This window comes from Pteropus alecto, unplaced genomic scaffold (genome assembly GCF_000325575.1).
Source record: "Pteropus alecto unplaced genomic scaffold, ASM32557v1 scaffold105, whole genome shotgun sequence".
In the NCBI taxonomy this organism is placed as follows: Eukaryota; Metazoa; Chordata; class Mammalia; order Chiroptera; family Pteropodidae; genus Pteropus; species Pteropus alecto.
The window spans coordinates 7,195,501-7,218,105 of record NW_006436294.1 but is presented as its reverse complement, the minus strand read 5'-3'; the positions used below and the strand labels follow the sequence as shown (position 1 = coordinate 7,218,105).

General features: G+C 65.1%; 3 protein-coding genes across 4 annotated transcripts in view; all 3 read left to right on the top strand.

Annotated features, from left to right (window-relative positions):
* Positions 1-3,136: 3,136 nt before the first annotated feature.
* On the top strand, positions 3,137-13,667 carry EEF1D (eukaryotic translation elongation factor 1 delta). 2 transcript variants are annotated; one of them, XM_015590226.2, is made up of 8 exons: positions 3,137-7,074; positions 8,748-8,871; positions 9,231-9,302; positions 12,466-12,565; positions 12,645-12,745; positions 12,872-13,087; positions 13,276-13,470; positions 13,569-13,667. In XM_015590226.2, exons 1-8 carry the CDS (start codon positions 5,867-5,869, stop codon positions 13,605-13,607), a joined length of 2,055 nt encoding a protein of 684 aa, XP_015445712.1. In that variant the 5' UTR covers positions 3,137-5,866; the 3' UTR covers positions 13,608-13,667. The 2 variants fall into 2 exon arrangements, with proteins under 2 accessions (XP_015445712.1, XP_024903345.1); XM_025047577.1 differs by lacking the exons at positions 3,137-7,074; positions 9,231-9,302 and having other exon boundaries at positions 7,862-8,871.
* Positions 13,668-13,812: 145 nt separating this feature from the next.
* NAPRT (nicotinate phosphoribosyltransferase) lies at positions 13,813-18,012 on the top strand. The gene is made up of 13 exons (XM_006912954.3): positions 13,813-15,116; positions 15,250-15,377; positions 15,455-15,537; positions 15,733-15,863; positions 15,963-16,078; positions 16,312-16,508; positions 16,583-16,723; positions 16,943-17,027; positions 17,117-17,197; positions 17,274-17,376; positions 17,459-17,613; positions 17,707-17,814; positions 17,903-18,012. Exons 1-13 carry the CDS (start codon positions 14,891-14,893, stop codon positions 17,963-17,965), a joined length of 1,617 nt encoding a protein of 538 aa, XP_006913016.1. The 5' UTR covers positions 13,813-14,890; the 3' UTR covers positions 17,966-18,012.
* Positions 18,013-18,140: 128 nt separating this feature from the next.
* The window catches only part of MROH6 (maestro heat like repeat family member 6), a 6,478-nt gene continuing 2,013 nt past the window's right edge, over positions 18,141-22,605 (top strand). The window contains exons 1-8 of the mRNA XM_025047596.1: positions 18,141-20,148; positions 20,265-20,417; positions 20,591-20,745; positions 21,318-21,435; positions 21,633-21,817; positions 21,891-22,028; positions 22,144-22,258; positions 22,366-22,551. Coding sequence (XP_024903364.1) covers positions 19,717-20,148; positions 20,265-20,417; positions 20,591-20,745; positions 21,318-21,435; positions 21,633-21,817; positions 21,891-22,028; positions 22,144-22,258; positions 22,366-22,551 — 1,482 coding nt within the window. The 5' untranslated portion in view covers positions 18,141-19,716. The remainder of the gene's footprint in view (positions 20,149-20,264; positions 20,418-20,590; positions 20,746-21,317; positions 21,436-21,632; positions 21,818-21,890; positions 22,029-22,143; positions 22,259-22,365; positions 22,552-22,605) is intronic.

The window sequence follows — 22,605 nt, the reverse complement described above, 5'->3', positions numbered from 1 at the left end:
AGGCGGCGCGGGGCTGCTGGGCGCCGCGTCGTCCTGTGTCGGTGGGTGACAGGAGTATCTGCCCAGCTGTGTGGCCCGGGCCTGTGGACGGTCCTTTTGTCCAGCACGCGTATTAAGCACCTACTGCATTCTGGTCCTGGACCTAAGGGACAGGCGCGTGTCCAATCCTCGTGGAACCTTGACGGCTCGTGAATGCGGGAAGGAATAAGGATGTGACTGCTGAGTGACTGAAACACAGGGTTCTCTGAAAGTGGCGGGGCGTCTTGCCTTGGATAAGGTGTCCGGGCAGGCGGCGACGTTGAAACCAGTCTTTGAAGGCGAGGATAATGTCTTCCTGAACAAACGGCACTTTGAGTGGAAAGAGGGAAAGGCTGGTGCTGGAGCCAAGGGGGTGGAGTGGGGCGGAGACCCCACGGAGGTCAGGGTTTCCAGAATGAAGGGCCACGCTGGAGTAAAAGAACTGTTGGGGTGGCCCCCTGCCGGCCCAGCAGTCTCTTAAATTGACCCTGGCACAGAACTCTTGAGTGGGCCTCGTCTGGGGCGTGGAAGGACGCGTCTTTACCTTCCGCTGCCACAGGAGTAGCTGTGATGCTCTGGGCACCCTAAGTTGGTAGGTGGGCTGGCTCAAAATGCAGTTTGATCATTCCTGTGCCCAGCCCTGTGGACAGAGTGTCCCCTGAGAAAAGCGCCTTCTCATGGCGCGCGTGGCACACAAACTCAGAGTACTTTTCCTGCGTCACTTCTGCAGGGCTATGTTCTGGCCCCGTGCCAGCCCGGGGCTGCCCTCCAGGCCCGGTCTCCATTTCTTCACCTAGCGGTGGGGATGCTGTGGGGTTCATGGGAGCCTGGGCAGGGTGAGCACTCAACCACCAGTCCCTTCTCATCCTCGTTGGGCCCCGACAGCTGCCCCCTGGCGAATTCAGTTGGGGACCAGCTACCTGGGCTTTGTTTCTGGGAAGCTGAGTGAGGCTGCAGGGTAAAGATTACCAAAAAGAATGCTTCCAACGTGTCATATGCTAGTATCGGCTTTTCGGGGACCGCAAGCAGGAAACGCTGGCCTGAGCATGTCAAGCCCTGGCCCTGTGCCGATAATTTTAAGACGACATGTATGTATGTGTTTGAAGTGGGTGGCAGCAGGACACCGATGTGCAGTACAGGCATCGGAGGGAGACAAGTCCCCAGCTCCTCACCTCGCTGACTCGGAGCCTCGCCTTCCCACTCCTGCGCCCAGCTGCAAGAGGCCTGGAGACACCCACATCGGTGTGTACGTGGAGGTGGGGAAGCACGCGGGGTACTGGAGTCGCCCCGGGGGAGGATGCAGGGGCCTGACTGGTCGCCTGGACCAGAGTGCCAGGGGCTGGGACAGAGGTAGAACTGACAGGCCGTGGTGTGAGGCAGGAACTTGGTTGCCACTGGCTGGGCCTGGCATGGGTGCAGGTTCCCCTTCCTGCCAGTAGGACAGGCTGGTGTCTGAGTGGAGCTGAACTATCCAGGAGTCAGGCCGGAAAGCCTCAGAGTAGGATTGGGGCTGTGGAGCCCCCCCAGGGAAGGCAGAGGGCGCCTCCCCGCGTGGCTGTTCTCGTGGACTAGGACGTCTCTGTTGCTTGGTGCTGCTGGTGACACTGCAGATACAGAAGGCTCTGCTGCGCAGCACGGGTCCAGGCCACGCCGGCAGCGGCCCAGAGAAAGATGCGCGGGCGGCAGAGCCGGGCCCCATGCACACCTCACGCCTGCTCGCTGCGTTCTCACGTCCCGTAGAAGGACATTTCTTGAGCGCTCGGTGTACATCTGTGAGCTCCTCTCTGTGTGACTGCCGTGGGGTGATGTGGGCAAAGGGCCCCCTGAGGCGGTGTCCGGAGAATGCGAAGGCGTTGTGGACGGCAGAGCCAGGGGCGGGGCCAACCCTTCCCAGAACCCTCTGCGTGCCCAGTGTCACAGGCCCTGACACCTTGGTGGGCAAAGCTCTGCCAGGCCACCTCCTCTCCTTCATTCAGGGCCCTCTAGCCAGGAGTGTCCCGGGTGGGAGCTGCTGCCAGCTTCCCTGTGCTGGCACCACAAAAACTGCCCTCCCGGCTCCGTGGAGGCCGAGAAGCCTGCAGCCCACAGGGCCTGCACACGGCTTGGTGCGCCGGGTTCTGGGCTGGGCGTGTGGCAGAGGAAGGGTCACATCTAACCAGGACCACCTCAGCTGCGTCACTGCCTTCCTGGTGGCCAGGCAGAGCGTGGTCCCCTTGGGGCCTCCCAAACCAGGGGCCCCCGAGAACCCAAGGCAGCTCGGCGGGGCAGTGCCCTCTGAGGGGAGAGGTCTCGCTGAGCCTGGTGGATGAGGCAGGGCCGTGGTGGGGGCAGCCCCCGGCTCTTTGCCCTGCAGGTGAGCAGGACCCTCAAGGCTACTCCTGGTCCTTGGCCTGGTGTTGGCAAGTTTTCCTCCCTGTGCTCTGAGCTGTGACTGTTGCCGCCTGGAGGGACTGGGTGACGAGGGTCCCTGCTGGAGAGCACAGGCTGGTGTGTCCGCCAGGGAAGGGCTCCACTCCAGCTCGCCTTTCTGCCAAGAGGGACCGGCTCGGGCAGGTCCTCAGGGAACGCAGGGATGAGGGAGTCGAGGAGGTAGAGGTGGACTTCTGCATCGGAGCTGCTGGGGGCTGTCCGCTGTCCCTGGAGACCTAGCAGCAGGGCACGGGGAGCTGGTAGTGTCCCTGTGGGTGCCGCTGGCCTCTCAACATCGGCTTCACACCTGGGTGTTGCTCTACTGCCCTCAGCTGTGGCCAGTCTCCCCGGTGAAGCTCGCGGGTGGGAGTGGCTTGTTGCTGTGTCCCTGGAGGGCCCTTCCCCCCAGAGCCATGCCCATAGCCCCTCTGGGTACTGTGCCTCCTAAGAAGCCTTCACGGTGGGTGTTGCTCCTGCAGGGAGCCGCCCAGGACCCCCTGCATGCTCCCGAGGGCCCGCTGCCTCCCCTTGGTACCAGCTTGTCTGCCCCTCGGCACCGCGTGCATCCCTGTCCGTCAGTGACTTGGTGTCAGGCAAGGACCTGGGTGGCCAGGTTCCCGCCGGAGCAGGGGGACTCCAGGTGCTGAGCAGCAGAGGGGGCGGCGGGGCGGGGCGGGCGGGCAGGTCTTGTCCCCTGTGCTCAGCAGGCAGAGTCTGCATGTGGCCTCACTTCCTGGGCTGTTACCTCTTGTGGATTTGTGGTGTGGCACCGAGTGTCCGTGGCCTGTTTTTCCCTGGCATTTTACACATACCAGGGAGACTTTGCCCCTCAGAGCCCTTTGGTAGCGCTGTGTCCCAGCATGGGCACCAGGGCTGGCTGGACGCCAAGACCCCTGGAGTGGTCCTTATCATCCTGCACCTTGTCTGGCAGTCTGGACCCAGTGGCAGCGCGGGGAGCGGGGATGGGTAGGGATCCCCTCCACAGCTCCGGGTGGACCGTGGGGGCGCTCAGGGTGCCGGCTCACCTGTCCCCGGTTGCCTTGGCATGAGCGAGGAACAGGTGGGCGGGGTGTTCAGGTTGTGCCTCCCAGGAACTGCCTGTTTCAAGTGATGATCGAGCAGCGCTGCCTCCTGGGATTTGGGTGGCGGGGCTCTCTGGTGCTCACCGTCTGTCTCCTCCACCAAACGCGCCTGCACGCCTCACCAAGCAGCTTCTGGAAGGGCCCTCCAGCCTGCTCGGGCTGCCCTGTCTGACTGCCTCTAACCTTGCTGCTTTCTCTTCATGCTGTCCTAGGAGGTCAGAGTGAAAGTAAGTACCACCTGTCTCGTGCACCCTTCACCTGAGCCAGGGGACCCCCGGTGCAGCCGTCACTGCACCTGGGGGCAAGCAGCTGGGCTCGTTTTCTCTCCTGAGCTCCAGGAGCTGGACCTGCCGCTATTCCGGCTCTGGCCCCACGGCCCATTGGGTGGGGCGGCAGCAGCAAGCCGGTCCTGGTGCTTCCCTGGGCGGGGCCAGCTCCTACCTCAGCGGTGGGCTGGGTGCAGGTGCAGGCCATGGAGCTGCGGCTCAGCAGGCCCTGTGCCTTGTTCAGGGGCCTCTTAAGAAGTGGCTTCCCCTCCCCTGAACTGTGGTCCCCAAAGCTCTGAGCAGAGCCTGGTCTGTGTTGGAGCCAAGGAGCGTTTAGGCCAACAGGGTCTGGCAGGGCTTGGGCACTGGAGGGCCAGCCTGTGGGCAGGGCCAAAGGGGCCTGGCGTTAGGTCAGAGGGCACACAAGCCCCGCCTGGTCAGCCCTCAGAAACAGTGGGTGATGTCACAATGCCCTGCCTCCAGGGCACACGCTCCCGCTTCCACCACTGCCTCTGTCGTCAGCCTGGCCTTGGTGAGTGCTGCTGCCAGCCTGGGCAGGAAGGCGCTGGGGGTGGCTCCGGCTCCTCACCTGTAGCACGTGCCATTAGAGGCACCCCCCGCACCCTTCGAGTACAAGGGCAGTCTCCCCGAATGCTAGGCTGCTGTGGGACTTCACCCATGTGCCCCTTGGAGTAACGAGTCGGGTTTCGGTTTCATTTGGGGTGTTAGGAGAGACTTCCATCCCCAGGGGAGTGGAGTTGAAGATTGCCTTCCCTCCGGAGACACGTCTCCTGGGAACAGGGGCCCAGCAGGTAGATAGGCCGGTGGGTCTGCCCTCGCTTAGGCTCCGCCATGATCCACAGAGGCGGGACTGCGGGGGTGTCCCGAGGGAAAGCCGCTTAGCCCCTGGCAGGTTAGCACCTGGTGCTGGTCAGTCGGCAGGATGCTTCTGCGTTGGGGAGCAGGCCCTGGAGTCGGGTCTGTAGCTGGGAAGGAACCCCCGTGCCAATCACAGCCACCCCTCTAGACAGGCCTGCCAACTGTGAGCTCGGGGACCCTAGGCACATCCCCTGAGCAGACTGGCCCCGACTCCTCTGTCGTTGTCAAGTGGGGGCCAGCCTTTCAACAGCACCACGCCTGGGAGCAGGGTGGAGGGGCCCCTGTGCCAGCAGCAGGGTCAGGGTGTGGAAGGGAGTGAGGCCATCGCTGTCAGGCCAGCAGCCCTTGGAGCAGACGACTCAGGTCATCTCCAACGAGGAAGCTGAGGCTTATCCACCGGCCATAGGTAGCAGGTGGGGCACAGAGCCATTGTCCAAATGATGGTGCCCCTTACACCAGATGGTGCTGAAGTGAGGGGTGGGGTCCCAACGTCCTGGGGCTCGGAGATTCCCGGGGACCCCATTAGTTTAGTGCACCCAAAGGTGTGAGCTGACCGCCTCCCGGTCGGAGATGCCTGCAGCTGACCAAGGAGCTTGATTCTCAGTCAGTGCCTGAGCCACACGGCTCCTCTGTGTGCGGTCACCAGCATCCTCCCTGGTGTCTTCCCTGTGTGGCCTTGGGCTGGGCCCTCCACCCTCGGCTCCCAGCTCCCATTTCTAAGACCCTAGGCAGCTCCTCCTGAGACGTGTGGTACTCTGGATGGTGGTGTGGGTGACTCAGGCAGGGTGCACCATGATGGGTCATCCCCAGAGACAGTGCTTTCCGTAAAACCCTTGTCTCGGGCCAGGCGGCTAGACTTAGCAAACTACAGGACTTTTAGTCAGAACTTCGGGTGAGCAGGGAGTAGCTGCGGTGTAAGGGAGCCTCAGGTATTCCCCGGGGAGTGCTTTCCCTAAAGGCTGTTTGTTGGTCCGAAAGTCACGTTAACAGTGCATTCCATGTCAGACCTGGCGACCCTGCCTGGAGAGTCTGGCGGAAGTTTCTGGCCAAAGAGGTTTGGAGTCAGTGTTCTCCAGACCCCTTTGAAGAGCTTGGTGCCTGTGGGGTTGGCAGAGACAGGCCTGAGTTAAAAGAATACGTGTTTACACCCCAACGTCTGTATGTTAGTTTCCTGCCTTGCCGAGCACCCGTGGATTTGACTTGGGCCCTTGCATGTTGCGTGATGGCACCCCCATTGGGAAGCGTCCCCAGGCCCCTCTGGCACCACTGGTCAGGCCGCAGAGGGAGGGGTGGGACTCTGGCCGCGGGCTCACTGCGTTCAATCGCCTTCTTGTGCTTGCCTTTAACGCTGCGCGGAAGATGAGGAGCGGGAAGGCCTGCGCCCTGGAGACCGCCTGGGAGGACACGCAGAAGCATGGGGCGGCCGAGTGCCAGGCCGTGCGAGCCGCCGCTGCCCCGCAGCTCCTGGCCGAGGCGCCGGCCGTGAACGGGCCCGGTCAGGAGGACGCCGAGGAGGCAGAGGCCCCCGACAGCTGTACGGGCGACCCCGGGAAGAGCCACAGTGGGAGGAGGCCCCTGCAGAAGAGGAAGCGCTCCCCGAAGAGCGGGCTCGGCCAGGCGGACCTGGCCCTCGTGGGCCTCTCAGCTGACCACGTCTGGCTGGACAAGCCACTTTTCGACCAGGCCGAGAGCTCATACCGCCAGAGGCTGGCAGACGTGGCTGCTCAGGCCACCCGGCCACCTGCTCTTGGCCCCAGGGGTCCCTGTACCCACGGAAGCCAGATGGCTTGCCACCACGTCACCTGGGGTGTCTGGGTCAACAAGTCCGCCTTCGACCAGGCTGAGCGGGCATTCGTGGAGTGGTCTCAGGCTCTGCTGTTGGCCGCAGAGGGGAGCAACAGGCAGGGGGCTCCCGACACCGGCCAGCGGGCACCCGCCCCTGACCTGGCCCTCACCCACCAGCCCAGCCTACCAGCCAATGGCCAGCCCCCACTGGGCAGCCTTCAGGCGCTGGTGCGGGAGGTGTGGCTGGAGAAGCCCCGGTATGACGCTGCCGAGAGGGGCTTCTACGAGGCCCTGTTCGACGGCCACCCGCCTGGGAAGGTGCGCCTGCAGGAGCGGGCCAGCCAGGCCGAGGGCGCCAGGCGGGGCCGCAGAGATCGGCGGGGCCGCGCCACCATGGGAAGCAAGCGGGCCGGGCCTCGGCGGGTCGATGGGGAGGTCCCCCCGGCCCTGCCCTACTGGTACTTCCTGCACAAGGATGCCGAGGCCCCCTGGCTCAGCAAGCCCGCCTACGACAGTGCAGAGTGCCGCCACCATGCTGCCGAGGCCCTGCGCATGGCCTGGCGCCTCGAAGCCGCGTCTCTGGCTCAGCGACCCGGTGTCCGTTCTGGCCCATCTATGTCCAGCCTGAGACCCAAGTAGGAGAAACACGCTGGGCAGGTGCCCAGGCTGGGGCCCCCGTGTTCCCCTTCCTGCCCCTGCCCCAGGAGGGCTGTCCTCGAGACACCTGGACCCGGCTACGTTGGTTACGGGAGCGGGTTGGGCAGTGCAGCCTCCAGGGTCACTCCTCGGGGCGCCCCAAGTTCTGGGCTGTTGGGAGGGGTCGGCACAGGGCTGAGTCTGCCCCATGCAGGGTTTCCACGGCCAGGCAGCTCCTGGGGGGTAGCAAAGGCTGCTGGCCCCGAGCCCCAGTGGGGCAGGACGTGGGAGCCAGCACGCCCCTGCCTGGCCCCCGGCTTGTCCACCCCGCCTCCCTCGTCATCTGCTGTCCCCTCTGAGGTAAGGTGGGTGTGTCAGGTATGCCAGCACACGGCCAGTCAAGTGGCCCAAGTCCGGAGGACATCTGCTGGAGGGGGCACACTTGCTTTGCGCCTGGAGACCCAGGAGCCTTGCCCCAGGGTGGTTTCAGGCAGCAGCAGCAGTGGCCTCTGGAGGCCAGGGGGTAGGGGCGGGCCAGGAAAGGGGTTCCCAGCCAGCGGCACCCAGGCAGGTGGGCAGAGAGGATTGGACCCTAGGGAAGATGGCAAGAACAGCAGGGGTGGAGGGTTGGAGGGCTGGGGTACAGGTGGCTGGGCCTCAGGCTGGGCCTCAGGCTGGGCCAGCGGCGACTTAAAGCCTGGGCCCGAGTCCCGCAGGAGTCTCTCGGCTGCCCATCTGTGGAGTGATCCACTGGTTTGGCAGTTCCGCCTCGGTGTCATGGGATGGCGCGTGGGTGGAGTGTCCCTGCCAGGCAGTGGAGGGGGCGGTGGAGAGGTCTGGCTCCTCATGGGTGTCAGGGTGGAAGAGACTCGTTGGACCCACCCCCTGTCACTAAGGGGACACTGGGTGAGGTCCAGTGGTGGCCTGGGCCCGTTTCTGTCCAGTTCGGTGAGGAACAGGAGAGGCTCTGTGAGCCCCGGTCTGTGCTGCCCCCTCCCCCCGCCAGTGGGCATCTGCCAGGGCACCGATTTGCAAAAACTGGGCTGGGTGTGGCTCTCGGGTCATGGTTTGCTTGTCCAGGGCTAGAGCAGCAGTTCCCCAACTTCTGGGCTCAGGGAACCCCAAAGAGCTTTTGTCATAGCTATCCGTTTTTGCCACATTAACAATTAAATGCTAAAAGCATTTGTTGAAAGGTAGTACTGAGCTTGTTGCATGTTAACTTTGATAACATATTTTTATGACAAATAATTTTCCCGTAAGAAAAATTCAGGGAGTGAGTGGCCTTGTTCTACGTGTTGGGACTCTAGTGTCGGCTTGGTAGGAGGCAGTGGGTTCTCACCCCTGCTTCTGTGTGCAGACTGTGGGTGTGTGTTGTCTGGCATAAATCCGGCCTTGCACAGGTGTGTGCTTGGGAAAGGGAGGACTTTGGGGACCCCCAGAGGCTCCTGGCCCCATTTTGAGGGCCGCTGCTGTTGGAGACAGGTCCGAGCATTGACTGTGTGTGGGGCGGGTACTTACAGGCTCCATGCCTGGGCTGAGAGCCACCCATGCTCTGTCCTGGAGCCCTTGTCACCCAAGGACTGGGAGAGCCTTCCTGCCCCCTTGGCATCTGGGCTGTTGGAAGGGGCGCTGGCGCAGGCCAGGCTGCCTCAGCCTCTCCCTCCCCTCCCAGCAGGAAGATGGCTACAAACTTCCTTGTGCACGAGAAGATCTGGTTCGACAAGTTCAAGTATGACGATGCAGAAAGGAAGTTCTACGAGCAGATGAACGGGCCTGCGGCTGGCTCCTCACGCCAGGTAGGGGCTGCGCCCCCGGCCTCGGGGGCCGAGTTGGCACCAGGAGGACAGGCACGTCCTACCCAGGGGCTCTGCTCCAGGTGCTGGTGGCGGGGTCTTTGGCGGGGTGGCCCTGGCTGGCTCCTGGGGTGCTGGCTCTGCTCCTGCCCCGGCGAGGGACAGCACGCCCACTCCGTCTCCCTGGCCTGGGCCGGGCCTGGCGTCACGGCCGCAGGACTCCGGCACCTCGCGCTCCTCGCTGCCCCGCTGAGCTCCCGCTCTGCACACCACTCTCTCCACATGAGGGTTCCTTTTTGTTTTTGGATATTAAATTTTTTTTAATGAAAGAAAAGACTGGTTCTTTCTGCACTTGTCTGCAGGAGAACGGCGCCAGCGTGATCCTCCGCGACATTGCGAGAGCTAGAGAGAACATCCAGAAATCCCTGGCCGGAGTGAGTACCGCGGCCGGGTGCCCGCGGCTTGCACTGGCGCCGCCCTCACGCCAAACGGCGCAGCTGACTTTTCCCCTAGTGCTGCTCGACATTTTGCCCTTAGAGCAGAGTCAGGGCGAGGTGTGCGGTGCTGTGTTCCTGCCAGGACACGGACCTGGGCCCAGGCCACCACAGGAGAGCCCTGCTCATCCTTGCCGTGCCTCTCACTTGCTCGCTGATGCTCACTGGGTCTCCCTCCTGCCCCGCCTGCTCCAGGGCGCACGCCTGCCGGCCGCTCCTTCCTGCTTGCTCCCCGCTAAGGAGCGCACCGAGGCTGGCGTCTGCCGCACGCCCGCCTCCCTCTCAGGCCTTGACCTCCCCAGACAGATGGTGGGTTCACAGGGTGTCGAGTTCGAATCAGAGAACTGGCCCAGCTCGGCTGCCAGGTCCCACACGGGGTCAGTCCATGGACAGGACCATGTCCAGCTCGGTCTCAGCCTGGCAGGGGGTTGTGTCCCTGGGAGGTGGCAGACCTGCTGTCCACCTTCCTGGCCATAGGAGCCAGGAGTTCATTCTCCCTCTGGGACGTGAGGTGTTCCGCCCTGATGGCTGTGTCGGCACAGCTGTGTTCCTTCTGGAGACCCCAGGAGACGGTCCGTTTCCTTGCTTTCTCCAACTCCAGGAAGCTGCCCACTGTCCTTGGCCTGTGGCTTCTGGCCAGCAGTGTTGGGACTCTGACGTCTGCTTCTGTGACGTGTCCTCTTTCTGCTTCTCACACGGACCCTTGTGATGACACTGGGCCTGCCTGGATAATCCAGGATCCTCTCCCATCTCCTCAGCTCTGCAAAGTCCCTTTCGCCATGGGCGATCGCTTTCTGCCTGCACAGCTGGTCCGGGTGTCCCCCAGGAAGCGTTGCCACTGCTGTGTGCTTGGCCCCTCCTTGTTCCTCCCGCTTGCCTTCCAACCGACCAGGGTCAGGCCGGGCAGACACGGGCCCTGCTGGCACGAGGTCCTCGTGGCCGGGGCTTAGCAGCTCGGGCTGCAGGCTCTTCCAAGACCGTCACCCATAGGGGTCGGCTGCCGGGTCCTGGTCTTTGGGGACAGCTGTGGCGTGCTTCTGGGGCTTGGGGACAGTGGGCTTGGGCAGCCGCAACAAAGCACCACAGGCCATGCAGCTTAAACAACAGACAGTCGTTCTCTTACAGTCTAGAAGTGGGGTCCCAGACCACGGCGTGGGTGGGGCTGGTTCCTCCTGCGGATGGTTGTTTTCCTGCTGCATCTTTATATCTTCTCTCTGTGTCTGCTGTATGGACGCCAGTCATTGGGTTGGGACCACCCTAATGGCTTCATAACTGGATCACCACCGTAAAGGCTCCGCCTCCAAATACATTTCCGTTTAGGGTGCTGGCAGAGGCTTCCACGTGGATGGTAGAGGAACACCGTTCATTTGGCCGCTGACAGGGACCCGGGGAGGACAGTGCTGACACAGCCCCAGGCTCGGGTTTGGGTGGAGTGCTCAGCAGATACTGGGACCTCAGAACCCAGAGGTCCCTGGGAACCAAGCTTGGTGCCAGGCACAGAGTGGGGGTGGGGTGGGGATGATGAGTCCCAGGTTCAAAGCCTTGGTGTGCAGCACTGCCCTGAGGCCACACGGTGGCTGCCTTCGGCTTGCCAGCGTGGGCTGTGAATGGACCTGTGAATGGACCAAGTGGCCTGGGCCCGCCTCACTGAGGCTGGGGCCCTGGGCTCCCTGCACCTGCCTGGGAATGAGTGGGGCGCAGTAGGTGGGCAGCCCCCGGGGCACCGGCTTCCTAGAGAGGCCAGATGGCTCTGCCTTGTGACAGGCAGTAGGCACAGCAGGGCAGAGGCTTGAGCTGCCACCAGGACTTGGCTCACTTGCCCGCTGGCCAGGCTGGGCCGGGCAAGCTGGAACGGGAGGATCTGGCCTTCACCCCTCAGTGGGAATGGCACTGAGAGCCACGTGCTGTGGGAGATGGGCTGGGGGTGCCATGTGCTGTGACACTGGTGACGGTGGCCCAGGGGGACCGCCTGGAGAGGGTGGGTCCAGCACAGCTCTCTGAGCTGCAGGTGGCAGTGTGGCATTTATTGACTCAAGTTGGTGGCTGGGGCTAGGCGAGCTGAGGAGAGGCATGTGAGCAGAGCATGTCCGGTTCCCAGCAGCTGCTCAGTGCCCCTTCCCCTGCCACACGTCACACGGTGCTCTGTGAGGAGTAAGCTAGTGGGGGCGGGTCACAGGAGACAGCGTCAGCCTTGCACTGCCCGCTGGCCTGTGACAGAGACCTGGGCACCTGGCAGCATGTCCATGGTCTGGGGTGTGCAGAGCAGTGGGGGAAGCCACATGGCTTGTCCTGTGGCTGCTTGGCAGGTGGGCCTCAAGCCCAATGTCTTTATTGTGATTGGACACTGGAGTGGGACAGTGGCCATCAGGAATAGGCCATGTGCACCCTGTCCTTAGAGCCATCCCACCGGGGTGTGGCTCGCCTGAGTGACCCCACGTGTGCATGTACATCCCTGGGTGGGATGCAGGCTTGAGCTGTGGTGCCCCTCAGGTGAGCTCCAGGAAGCACTGCGTGGTCAGGGGACAGGCCAGGCTTGGTTTCCTGTGTCCCCCAGAGCCCTCAGGGGTAGGCCTCGCGAACTGGACGGTGGGCGCGTGGCCCAGGGAGGCAAGGAGCTGTGCTGGCTGCTGCAGGGTGGCTGCCCCCTGCACAGGCATGATCCTTTCTCCTGCCCGCACCGGCCCCTCAGCTCTTTGCTGCAGGGTGGCTGCCCCCTGCACAGGCATGATCTTTTCTCCTGCCCCCACCGGCCCCTCAGCTGCTCCCCCTGCCCCGTTTCCAGCTCAAGGCAGGCTGCCCTGGGACTGAGTCCTCTGCTGTGGCCACTCTACTGCGCAGTGGCGGCCATGGCTCTGACTTCCTGCAGCCTCCATGCCAGGGCTGCCCTGGGCGCTCTGCTTTCTGCTCTCCTCAGTGTCACCATGCCATGGCCTCATGCTCACAGGGCTCTTGTCCCTCTCCTGGGTGGAGGATGGCAGGTAGACCCCGCGGGCTGACAGGAGCCGCTGTCTGCCGTCGCCCATGCCTCCCTCCCAGCTCAGGGCTGTGACTGGGGCCTTGGAGCAGGCAGGAGTGCTCAGCTCTCACTCCCCCTGCCTCGCAGAGCTCGGGCTCCGGAGCCTCCAGCGGGCCTGGCGGAGACCACAGTGAGCTCATCACCCGGATCGCGAGCCTGGAGGTGGAGAACCAGAGCCTGCGAGGCGGTGAGGCCCCAGCCCCGGCCCCGGCAGTGGTTCCCATCCCAGCCCTGCTGTCTGACCAGCGTCTCCTTTGCTTCCATAGTGGTGCAGGATCTGCAGCGGGCCGTCTCCAAGCTGGAGGCTCGGCTGAGCGTGCTGGAGAGAAGCTCACCTGCCCACCGGGCCGCAGCCCCACAGACCCAGGTGAGCGCGTGCCTGCCCTGGCCTGGTCCTGCGGGGCAGCGGCGAGAGCCGGCCACCTGGGCCCCCGTGTCCTCCAGGCCCACCAGCCAGGGCGCGTGGGTCTCAGCCTCCCCTCCCCTCCGGTAGCACGTGTCTCCCATGCGCCAAGTGGAGCCCCCCAAGAAAGTGGCCACCGCTGCGGAGGATGACGAGGACGACGACATTGACTTGTTCGGCAGCGACGAGGAGGATGACAAGGAGGCGGCCCGGCTGCGGGAGGAGAGGCTGCGGCAGTACGCGGAGAAGAAGGCCAAGAAGCCCGCGCTGGTGGCCAAGTCCTCCATCCTCCTGGACGTCAAGCCCGTGAGTGGCCCGCCTCTGACCCCCACCCTGGGGTCCTGGTGGGGCCGAGCTGAGCTCGGAACCGTGGGCCAAGAGGAGAAAAGGAGCAGCGGGGCAGGAGCAAGTTCGGGCTGCTTAGGGGCCAGGAAGCACTGTGCGCTCCGCTCCACCGGGCTCCTGACCCCATCCTGTCCCTCCCTTACCCCCAGTGGGACGACGAGACGGACATGGCCCAGCTGGAGGCCTGCGTGCGCTCCGTCCAGCTGGACGGGCTGACCTGGGGGGCCTCCAAGCTGGTGCCCGTGGGTTACGGCATCCGCAAGCTACAGATCCAGTGTGTGGTGGAGGACGACAAGGTGGGGACGGACATGCTGGAAGAAGAGATCACCAAGTTCGAGGAGCATGTGAGTGGGCGGGCCCACAGGAGGGGGTAGGGCTGCAGGGGGCAGGTGCAGGTGGGCCTTGGGGGACGCCCATGTGACCGCCATCCTCCTCTCCCCAGGTGCAGAGTGTTGACATAGCTGCCTTCAACAAGATCTGAGCCCTGGCACTGGGCCTGGGTGGCGAGACCCTGCAGCCATTAAAGACTTGAGATTCTGGCTTTCTGGCTCCTGTCGTGGTCTGGGCCCTGTGGGCGGGTGGCATTCAGTGAGCCACACTCTTCCAGGCCTCAGTGGCTGTGTGATCTCACCTTTCTGCCCGACCCTCTTGTTCCCTCTCGGCGGCCCCCCTGTCTTCACTTGCCTGTCATGCCATGTCCATTTCAAGTTGTCGAAGCCAGGGACAGAGCACGCCCGGGCTCCTTCACCGTAGGGGTCTTTGGAGGCCCAAGAGACACCCCAGCCTCTACTCTCCACTCCACTCCCTGTCGGCTATTCCCAGCTGAGCAAAAGTTTCAGCCTGCAGCTGTGCAGGAAGGTCCCAGCAGCCAGCCTGACCCTGCTACTGTGACCATAGTCACATGTCCCACCAGCTTGGAACTGTGTGAGACCTGGCACCTCAGACTCTAGGAAGACCAGGCTGCTGTGGTCTCCTGAGGCCCCTGTGGCCCTGGGCCTCTGCTCCAGTCCTGCAGGGGGCGCGCGGCGCCTCCCGGGTGCACGTGACAAACTGCCCAGGGTTCTTCATACCCCTCTCCCCCAGCCCTGTCTAGGTGGTACTTGCACGCACCATTTACGGTTCCTTCCCTGGACGACTGGCCAGCGCAGCTGGTGAGACAGTCGCTCTTGGGATTTGTGAAAGGTGTAGGCTGCCGCCCTAGTCAGAGCTGGTGTGCTCCAGGCCCCTTGGTGGTGGGGACCCTGGAGGTTCCCGTCAGTTTTGTGGGGCTTCCGTGCGGCTTGGGTTGCAGGACCCTAAAGCCTTGGAGCCAGCTAGGGGTGGCACTAGGCTCACTGATGCCAATCATACCGTGGGCCCCACCCAAGTGTCCTTGCTGACTTCTGAATCGCCTGGCCCTAGGCCTGGGTGGGGCCAAAATCTAGCTGGAGGTGGAATCACCACGCCTTCTGTGCCCGCGGCCAGGGGGCGGGGCCAGGCGGGGACCGTCCCCCAAGCAGCTGGCAGGAGCTGGAAAGACCTGGGAGTGCGGCTAGACCCGACACGTGCCGCCTGGGGCCGGCCACTGGGACCCCTCTGTGTCCGCAAGCCGGCAGACCGCCCTCCACCCCCCGCCCATTCTAGCTGTCGGGAAAGGCGGTTGCTCCCCCGGTGACCGCCCCCTGCGGGCTCCCGTTTCCCGGAGTGTCTTGCATAAGCTGGCCCTGGGCACCGGCCATTGGGGAGCACGGTGTCACGTGGGCCCGGGAGGGAGGCCGGGGCGAGATGGCGGCGGAGCAGGATCCCGAAGAGCGCGCGGCGGCGCGGCCGCTGCTCACCGACCTCTACCAGGTCACCATGGCGCTGGGCTACTGGCGCGCGGGCCGGGCGCGCGACCCCGCCGAGTTCGAGCTCTTCTTCCGCCACTGCCCTTTCGGCGGCGCCTTCGCTCTGGCCGCGGGACTGCGCGACTGTGTGCGCTTCCTGCGCACCTTCCGCCTGCGGGACGCAGGTACCCCCAGGGCCCCTCGTCCCCGCCAGGGGCCCCACCAACCCGACGCGACCCTTCCCTTCCCGCGACCCGACGAGCCGTCTCCCCCACGAGCGCGCTCGCCCCAGCCCACGCGGGCCTCTGTCGCCCCCAGACGTGCAGTTCCTGGCCTCGGTGCTGCCCCCAGACACTGACCCCGCGTTCTTCGAGCACCTCCGCGCCCTGGATTGCTCCGGGGTGACGGTGCGGGCCCTGCCTGAGGGCTCCCTCGCCTTCCCCGGCGTGAGTGCGGGCTGAGCAGAGCGCAGGGGCGGGCCTGAGTGGGGCCGGGCGGCGCCCAGCTGACACCCTCCCCGCAGGTGCCGCTGCTGCAGGTGTCCGGGCCACTCCTGGTGGTGCAGCTGCTGGAGACGCCGCTCCTCTGCCTGGTCGGCTACGCCAGGTGGGGCCGACCGGCCGGGGGCGCCACTGAGCGGGGGCGCAGGCTCGCGGGGGGCCGGCCCTTGCGGGCGTGGGCGTGGCCCCGTGCGCCTGAGTCCGAGCTCCGTGGGCGGGACGCAGGGTCTGGAAGAGGGCGCGAGGCTCCGGGGGCCTCGTGACCTTCACCGCAGGTGCGCTGACCTCTTTATCTCCACAGCCTCATCTCCACCAACGCCGCGCGGCTTCGCCTGATTGCGGGGCCAGAGAAACGGCTGCTGGAGATGGGGCTGCGGCGCGCTCAGGGCCCGGACGGGGGTCTCACGGCCTCCACCTACAGCTACCTGGGGGGTGAGCGCCTGGGAAGCGAGGCGAAGAGGGGAGGGCCTGCCCAGAGCCCCCCTCCCCACCGCCTGAAGCTCTCCGCCCCTGCCTGATGCTCTGGCCTAGGGTTCGATGGCAGCAGCAACGTGCTCGCAGGGCAGCTGCGCGGCGTGCCCGTGGCGGGAACCCTGGCACATTCCTTCGTCACTGCCTTCTCAGGCACTGAGGTGCCCCCTGACCCGGTCAGTACCCTTCTCCAGCTGCACCCTAGAGGGCAGACCCCAAGGCCAGCCCTCGCCTGGGGGAGGGGTGGGCCAGTCCCCACTCAGAAGCCACGTCTCGGGCAGGTAGGGCAGCGCTGCACCGGCAGCTGGCAGGGGGGTGGCATCACCCCGGCTCAGACCCGCCACCTGGGGTGAGCCAGGCCCCACGCTGCACTCTGGGTCCCTCATCCTTCACCAACCCCTTGCCCTAGATGTTGGCTCCAGCTGCTGGTCAGGGCCCCAGGGTGGACCTGGCCGCCTGTGTGGAGGTGTGGCTGGAGCGTGTTTGTGCCTACATGGGGCTGGGGGTGCAGGAGCCGCACCCGGGGGAGCGGGCGGCCTTCGTGGCCTATGCTCTGGCCTTTCCTCGGGCCTTCCAGGGCCTGCTGGACACCTACAGTGTGAGGAGGTGAGGCCTGGGCACCACCTGGGGGGCTCAGCACAGCAGCTGCAGCCCCCCCACCCCCTGGTCTCTGCTCACAGGAGTGGGCTTCCCAACTTCTTGGCTGTCGCTCTGGCTCTGGGGGAGCTGGGCTACCATGCGGTGGGCGTGAGGCTGGACAGCGGTGACCTGCTTCAGCAGGCCCAGGAGATCCGTGGGCTCTTCAGGACCACTGCGGCCCAGTGAGCCCCCCGGGAGGGGCTTGGCCTGCTGAGGGACCCCCTCTGGGGCAGGAGTATCAGGGTGGGGCAGAGGGAGGGAGGGAGGGACGGACACACGGAGCAGCCCTCAGTGGCGAAGTTGTGGCACTGGTCGGGAGGCCAGGGCAGACTACCCGTGGGTGGGGGATGGAGGGAGTCTGGGCGAATCGAGAACTTCTGAGGGCCTGCTCCCCACTACAGGTTCCAGGTGCCCTGGCTGGAGTCCATCCCCATTGCTGTCAGCAACAACATTGATGAGGGGGAGCTGGCCCGCCTGGCCCAAAAGGTGGGGTGGGGCGGGGCGGCAGAAGGTGCCTGGGGGGGGCCTGTGCCTGAAGATGCTGCCCGAGCTCCCCCTCTTGTCTCCCCCTCCAGGGCAGTGAGGTGAACGTCATCGGCATTGGCACCAGCGTGGTCACCTGCCCCGGCCAGCCTTCCCTGGGCTGCGTCTACAAGGTGGAGACAGGGCCTCCAGTGGGGGTGCGGGCCGGGGTACCAAGGGCCCAGCTCTCTCAACACCCTGTCACTGCAGCTGGTGTCTGTGGGAGGCCAGCCACGAATGAAGCTGACCGAGGACCCCGAGAAGCAGACACTGCCTGGGAGCAAGGCCGCCTTCCGGCTCCTAGGCTCTGACGGTGAGGCCCTCCCACCCCTCCGTGGTCCCCCTCAAGGCCCCAGGCCCTACATTATTCTTGGTGCCCTTCCCCCCACGCACAGGGTCTCCACTGTTGGACGTGCTGCAGTTGGCGGAGGAGCCACCACCCCAGGCTGGCCAGGACCTGAAGGTCTGGCCTCGAGGGGCCCAGGAGCCCTGTATTGTGAGGCCAGCCCATGTGCAGTCACTGCTGCGACTCTGGGTCCAGCAGGGACAGGTGACCAGCCCTGCGTACCCTCTCAGTCTGCACCTGCAAAATCGAGCCTTGACCACTGTGTGAGCCAACCCCTTCCTTCCCCCTTCTCCCCAGCTGTGTGAGCCTCTCCCACCTCTGGCTGAATCTAGAGCGTTAGCCCAGCTGTCTCTGAGCCAGCTCGGCCCCACACGCAGGCGGCTAGAGCAGCCGGAGCTGTACCAGGTGCGTGGAAGACCCCGGTTAGCACCCCACCCGCCCTGTGTTCTCTGTGCCCACGGCCACCCACCGTCCCCTCCTCTCCTCCCTGCAGGTGGCGCTGTCCGAGAAGCTGCAGGCCCTGGTGGAAAGGCTGAAGGCTCCAGGACCCCAGTGAGAGCCTCATGGTGGGGCTGCCTGAAATTAACATGAGTTGCTCACTACCCCCAACTTGTCACGTGTCATTTCTGCACCCAGCCTGCTACTCGCCAAGCCCCAGGGCCTCCCGGGTGGGCTGGAGTTGGGAATCAAGAATGAGGGTTCATGTCGCCAGGAAAGCCTAGGCTCCTCTAGCATGGGGAGGCAGCCCTGTGCTGGGGCCCGAGGGTGGCCAGGAGCGTCCAAGCTCAGGAAGCTGGATGTTAGGGGCGGATCTGAGGCTGGAGAGGGCAGGGCTGCGGGGAAGCGTGGACTTCGATGACCAGCCGGGAAATTACTGCGGAAGGCCTCTGCCTGCTAGAGGCTCAGCAGCAGAGGCCATGGGGCGGGGATGAGGTGGCTGACTAAGGGTCTCAGAGCCTCCTGTGTCTGAGCATGGCTCCAGCCTCCCACACCTGCCAAGGGCACTGTCCTAGGCTCAGGACAAGAGGACACCTCAAGTTTCCCAAGCGAGGAGAAGCCTAGCTGCCGCTGCCAACCCCAAACAGCTCTGCCTTAGAGGCCATTTCCCTGGAGGCCTCCCATCTGGCCCTCCAGACCCTGGCATTGTCGCGGGGCCAGCCAGGCCCAGGCCTTGGGGACTCTGCTCCCAACCCAGCAGCCCTGGAAAGGGAGAGGAGAAAGGCAGGGGCCTGCATTAGAGCCAGTGAAGAAGTTGATGGCCAGGTGGTGGCTCAGCTCTGGGCACCTGGCCAGCAGTCCTGGGCTGGCCTTGGCTCTGCCGGCAAGCTCGTCAGATCTGCCCTGGCTTTGGAACTCGGGCTGCAGAGGAAGTGCTCAGGACAGATTCCAGGCTCTGGGCGACAGGGTGGGGAACCCGGGCCTCTCCCGTCGGTGGCAGGAGGTGGCATAGGCAGCCGAGGGCACGGTGGAATGCTGGCTGTCAGGGTGCTAACCGGAGCACTTCCGCTTGCCCAGGTATTTGGTCCAACCGGCTCTCCTGGCTTCCTGGGGTCAGCCTGGGCAGCGCCTCCTGTGTCGCTGGGTTAAGGTGACGAGTGGGGATTTAGGGCAGAGGCCAGGTCAGGCCAGCCCTGGAGAGCGTGAGGCTTGGACACACATGCGTGCGCTTGCTCATGCCAGAAACGGCTCCCAAGTTCCCACAGGTCACAACTTCTCAGCTGTGTGCTCACTTGCTAGGTGCCAGGAATCCTGGGTCCAGCACTGGGCGGAGGCACGCCTCAGAGCTGTCCAGGACCAGAAGGCCCAGCCCAACAGTGGCACGGCCGTCTCCTGGGGGAGCCCAGGAAGAGGCAGGTGCAGCCTCTCTGCCTCCCTTGCTCTGCTCCACGGGTGCCCCAGCTCAGAGGTGGTGACAGCTCTCCCAGTCGCCCCTATCCCCAGAATGTCTAGCTAGGTTGGAATGCCGTGGGGACAGCCCAGCCCCTGGCCCCAGGCCCAGCCTGAACTAGACTGGTTTAGAGCTGAATCAGCCCAGGACTCATCTCGGGGCTGGGCCCGGACTTGATCCTGCTGGGAACTCCCCAGGGCTGTCTACACTTGCCCTGATACCCCTGCCCAGAGGGGTTGGAGGTCAGGGTCAAGAGCCCTCTTCCCCTCCCCTCGCAGACTCACCATCTCCTGGGAGTCTTGCTCCTTCTGCAGAGCCAGAGCCAGACCCCAGATACTCAGGCTTCAGACACCTGGGCAGGAGCACCGGAGGGCCTCTCATAAGCCCCCAGTGGGCATCATGTCTGGGGACACCTCTGTATGGCTCCCAACACCCCCTACAGAATGTGTTCTCTGTCTCTGCCTCTGTCTCTCTCTCTCTCTCACACACACACACACACACACACACACCCCTTTCCTTGGGCCCGCCCCTCCAGGGCTGCTTCTAGGTCAGGCCTGGGCACACCTTTCTGGGGGGACCAGAGGCAGGCGCTGTGTGCGGCCGCCATGGCTGGGGGTGTGTGGGGCCGAGCCCGTGGGGCCCCTGTGGGGGCCCTGACCCTGACAGCTCTGGCTGAAGGGATACGGGCCAGCCAGGGACAGCCCGTGAGACCCCCTCCCAAAGGCCCACAGCCTGAACCTGAGCCAGGACCCGAGGCAGAGCCTGGGAATATAACCTCCGTCCCGGCAGCTGCCCCTGAACCCTGCTCCCCGCCCCGTGAGCAGGAGCCAGCCTCGGAGAGACCCCATCAGGTGAGTGGGAGGGAACAGGCCTGGGGGACAGGATGGGGAGGGGACCTGGGAGAGGGCCAGGGGAGGAGAGCTGGGGCAGGCCCAAGATGTCATTCACTCTGTCCCCCCTGCCCTAGGTCCCCCAGAGTTCCTGGGAGGAGGGGCCCCTCGCAGACCTGGCATTGTACACGGCTGCCTGCGTGGAAGAGGCTGGCTTCATGGGGACACAGGCGACAGCACTCACCCTGTCCTCAGCCCTGGAAGCCCGGGGGGAGCGGCTGGAGGACCAGGTCAGCCCCCATCCCCTTCCTGCCCGGGAACTCCTGCCGGTGCTTCCGAGGTGGGGGTTGGGGCGGGAAGCCTGGCACACGCCTTTTTCAGGCTGCACCTGCCTGTGGGGTACAGAAGATAGAGTCTGGGGTTCAAGGAAGCCTGACCGCCAGCGCCTGCCTCTCTACACCAGGTGCGCGCCCTGGTGCTCGGCCTGCTGGCACAGGTGCCCAGCCTGGCCGAGGGGAGGCCCCGCCAGGCAGCCCTGCGGGTGCTGAGCGCGTTGGCTCTGGAGCACGCACAGGACGTGGTGCGTGCACTGCTGCCCTGCTCACTGCCTCCGGACCGGTAACCCGTCCTTACCCACCCCTGGGGCCGTATTCCCGCTGTCCCCACTGTATTCCTTCCCCCTCCCTGCTTGGCAGTGGAGTCCGGCCCCAGTGAGGCGGGCATGGATGGAGCAGAACCTCTGAATTCCCCCCCCAACTCCTGCCCCCTCCATTTCCTCACCCCTCCCACCTCGGGGTCCTCGTCCTGGGTTCCTGGTGTGGGGCCTACCAGCCTGGGGGTGTGCTCCAAGGCGGGGTGAGCAAGCCAGGTGGCTTCTGTGCCCCGGTGCCCCTGACTCCTTAGTTTGATCCACCCTAGGAGAAGTGACCTGGTTTTATTTTCTACGTGACCGTTGATCATGACAGGTTCATTTCACTGTCACCAGTCCGCACCAGGCCGCTGGGCCTGTGGCCCCTGCCCGGTTCCGGTCTGCACAGATGCTGCTCATTTTACTTCTCTGGGATTGGCGGGGCGGCGGGGGGGTGTGGGTGGAGGGGAGGTGTGCAGTGCGCCCCAAGCTGCCTCCACTCTGACCTGGGGTCTCCCGCCACCCCAGCATGGGACCCTGGGTCAGGCACCTGCACCCCCAGGGCGGCGGCCGAGCTGTGGAGCAGTCTGGGCCGGAACCAGCGTGTGAATGGGCAGGTGCTGCTGCAGCTGCTCTGGGTGCTAAAGGGCACAGCTGGACTTGAGCTGGAGGCACTGGCTGTAGGTGACCCAGCCAGCCCTGCCAGGGGACACCCCCACCCCCTGCCCAAGGGGGCGGGCCAGTTGGGACACAGGGGGCAGGGGCAGCAGGGTTTCGCCCGAGTCACGCGCATCCGTCGTGTCCTTCAAGCGTCTGAGGCTTTGTCCCTGTTCGGTGTGCAGTGCACCCCAAGCTGAGTGCCTTGCTTGTTCCCTAGGCCACCTGCGCCCTTGGGGAGATGCTGGCTGTGTCCGGCTGTGTGGGTGCTACGCGGGGCTTCTACCCACACCTCCTCCTCACGCTGGTCACACAGCTGCACAGGCTGGCCCGGGGTGCACACTCCCCTGACACCCCTAAGATCTGGGCCCCATCCCAACGAGGGCCACCGCACAGCCACGCCAGGTGAGGGGGTCACAGCGGGGGAAGCGAGGGCGGGACCAGTGCCCTCACTGCCCTCACCGCTGTGCCCCCCCAGCTGCACCGTGGACGCCCTGAAGGCTCTGCTTACCGGGGATGGAGCCCGCATGGTGGTCACCTGCATGGAGCAGGCTGGAGGCTGGAGGAGGCTGGCGGCGGCCCACACCCACCTGGAGGGCGTCCTGCTGCTGGCCAGGTGCTGGGGAGGGGGGGAAAGGGAGGGAGGGGCGCGAGGGTGGTCGTGTGGGAGCTTCTGGGGGGGGGGTGAGGCTATAAGCCGGGGGCAGAGCTGCCAATTCTCCCCACCCCAGCGCCATGGTGGCCCACGCAGACCACCACCTGCGAGGCCTGTTCGCTGAGCTGCTCTCCCGGCTGTGCAGCGCGGACGAGGCGCAGCGCCTCACCGCCATGGCCTTCTTCACCGGGGTGAGCCTGCTTCTGGCACGGGTGGTGAGGGGCGGCTGTGGACCTGGCCCTAAGCAGCGCTGCCTTCGCTGAGACCGGAGCGTGCTGAGCCCGTGTCACCCGCTCAGCTGTTGCAGAGCGGGCCCACCGCGCGGCTCCTGCGGGAGGAGGGCATCCTGGAGCGGCTGCGGGCCTGGCAGCACGACCCTGAGCCCACTGTGCCCTGGCTGGGCCTGCTGGGCCTCGGCCACCTCGCGCTGAACAACGGGAAGGTGAGGGGCTGCGCCGGGCGGCACCGGGCGGGAGCGGGCGGGGTCTGCGAACAGATGCCCACGATCCCTGCCCACGACCCCTGACCCCGCAGGCGC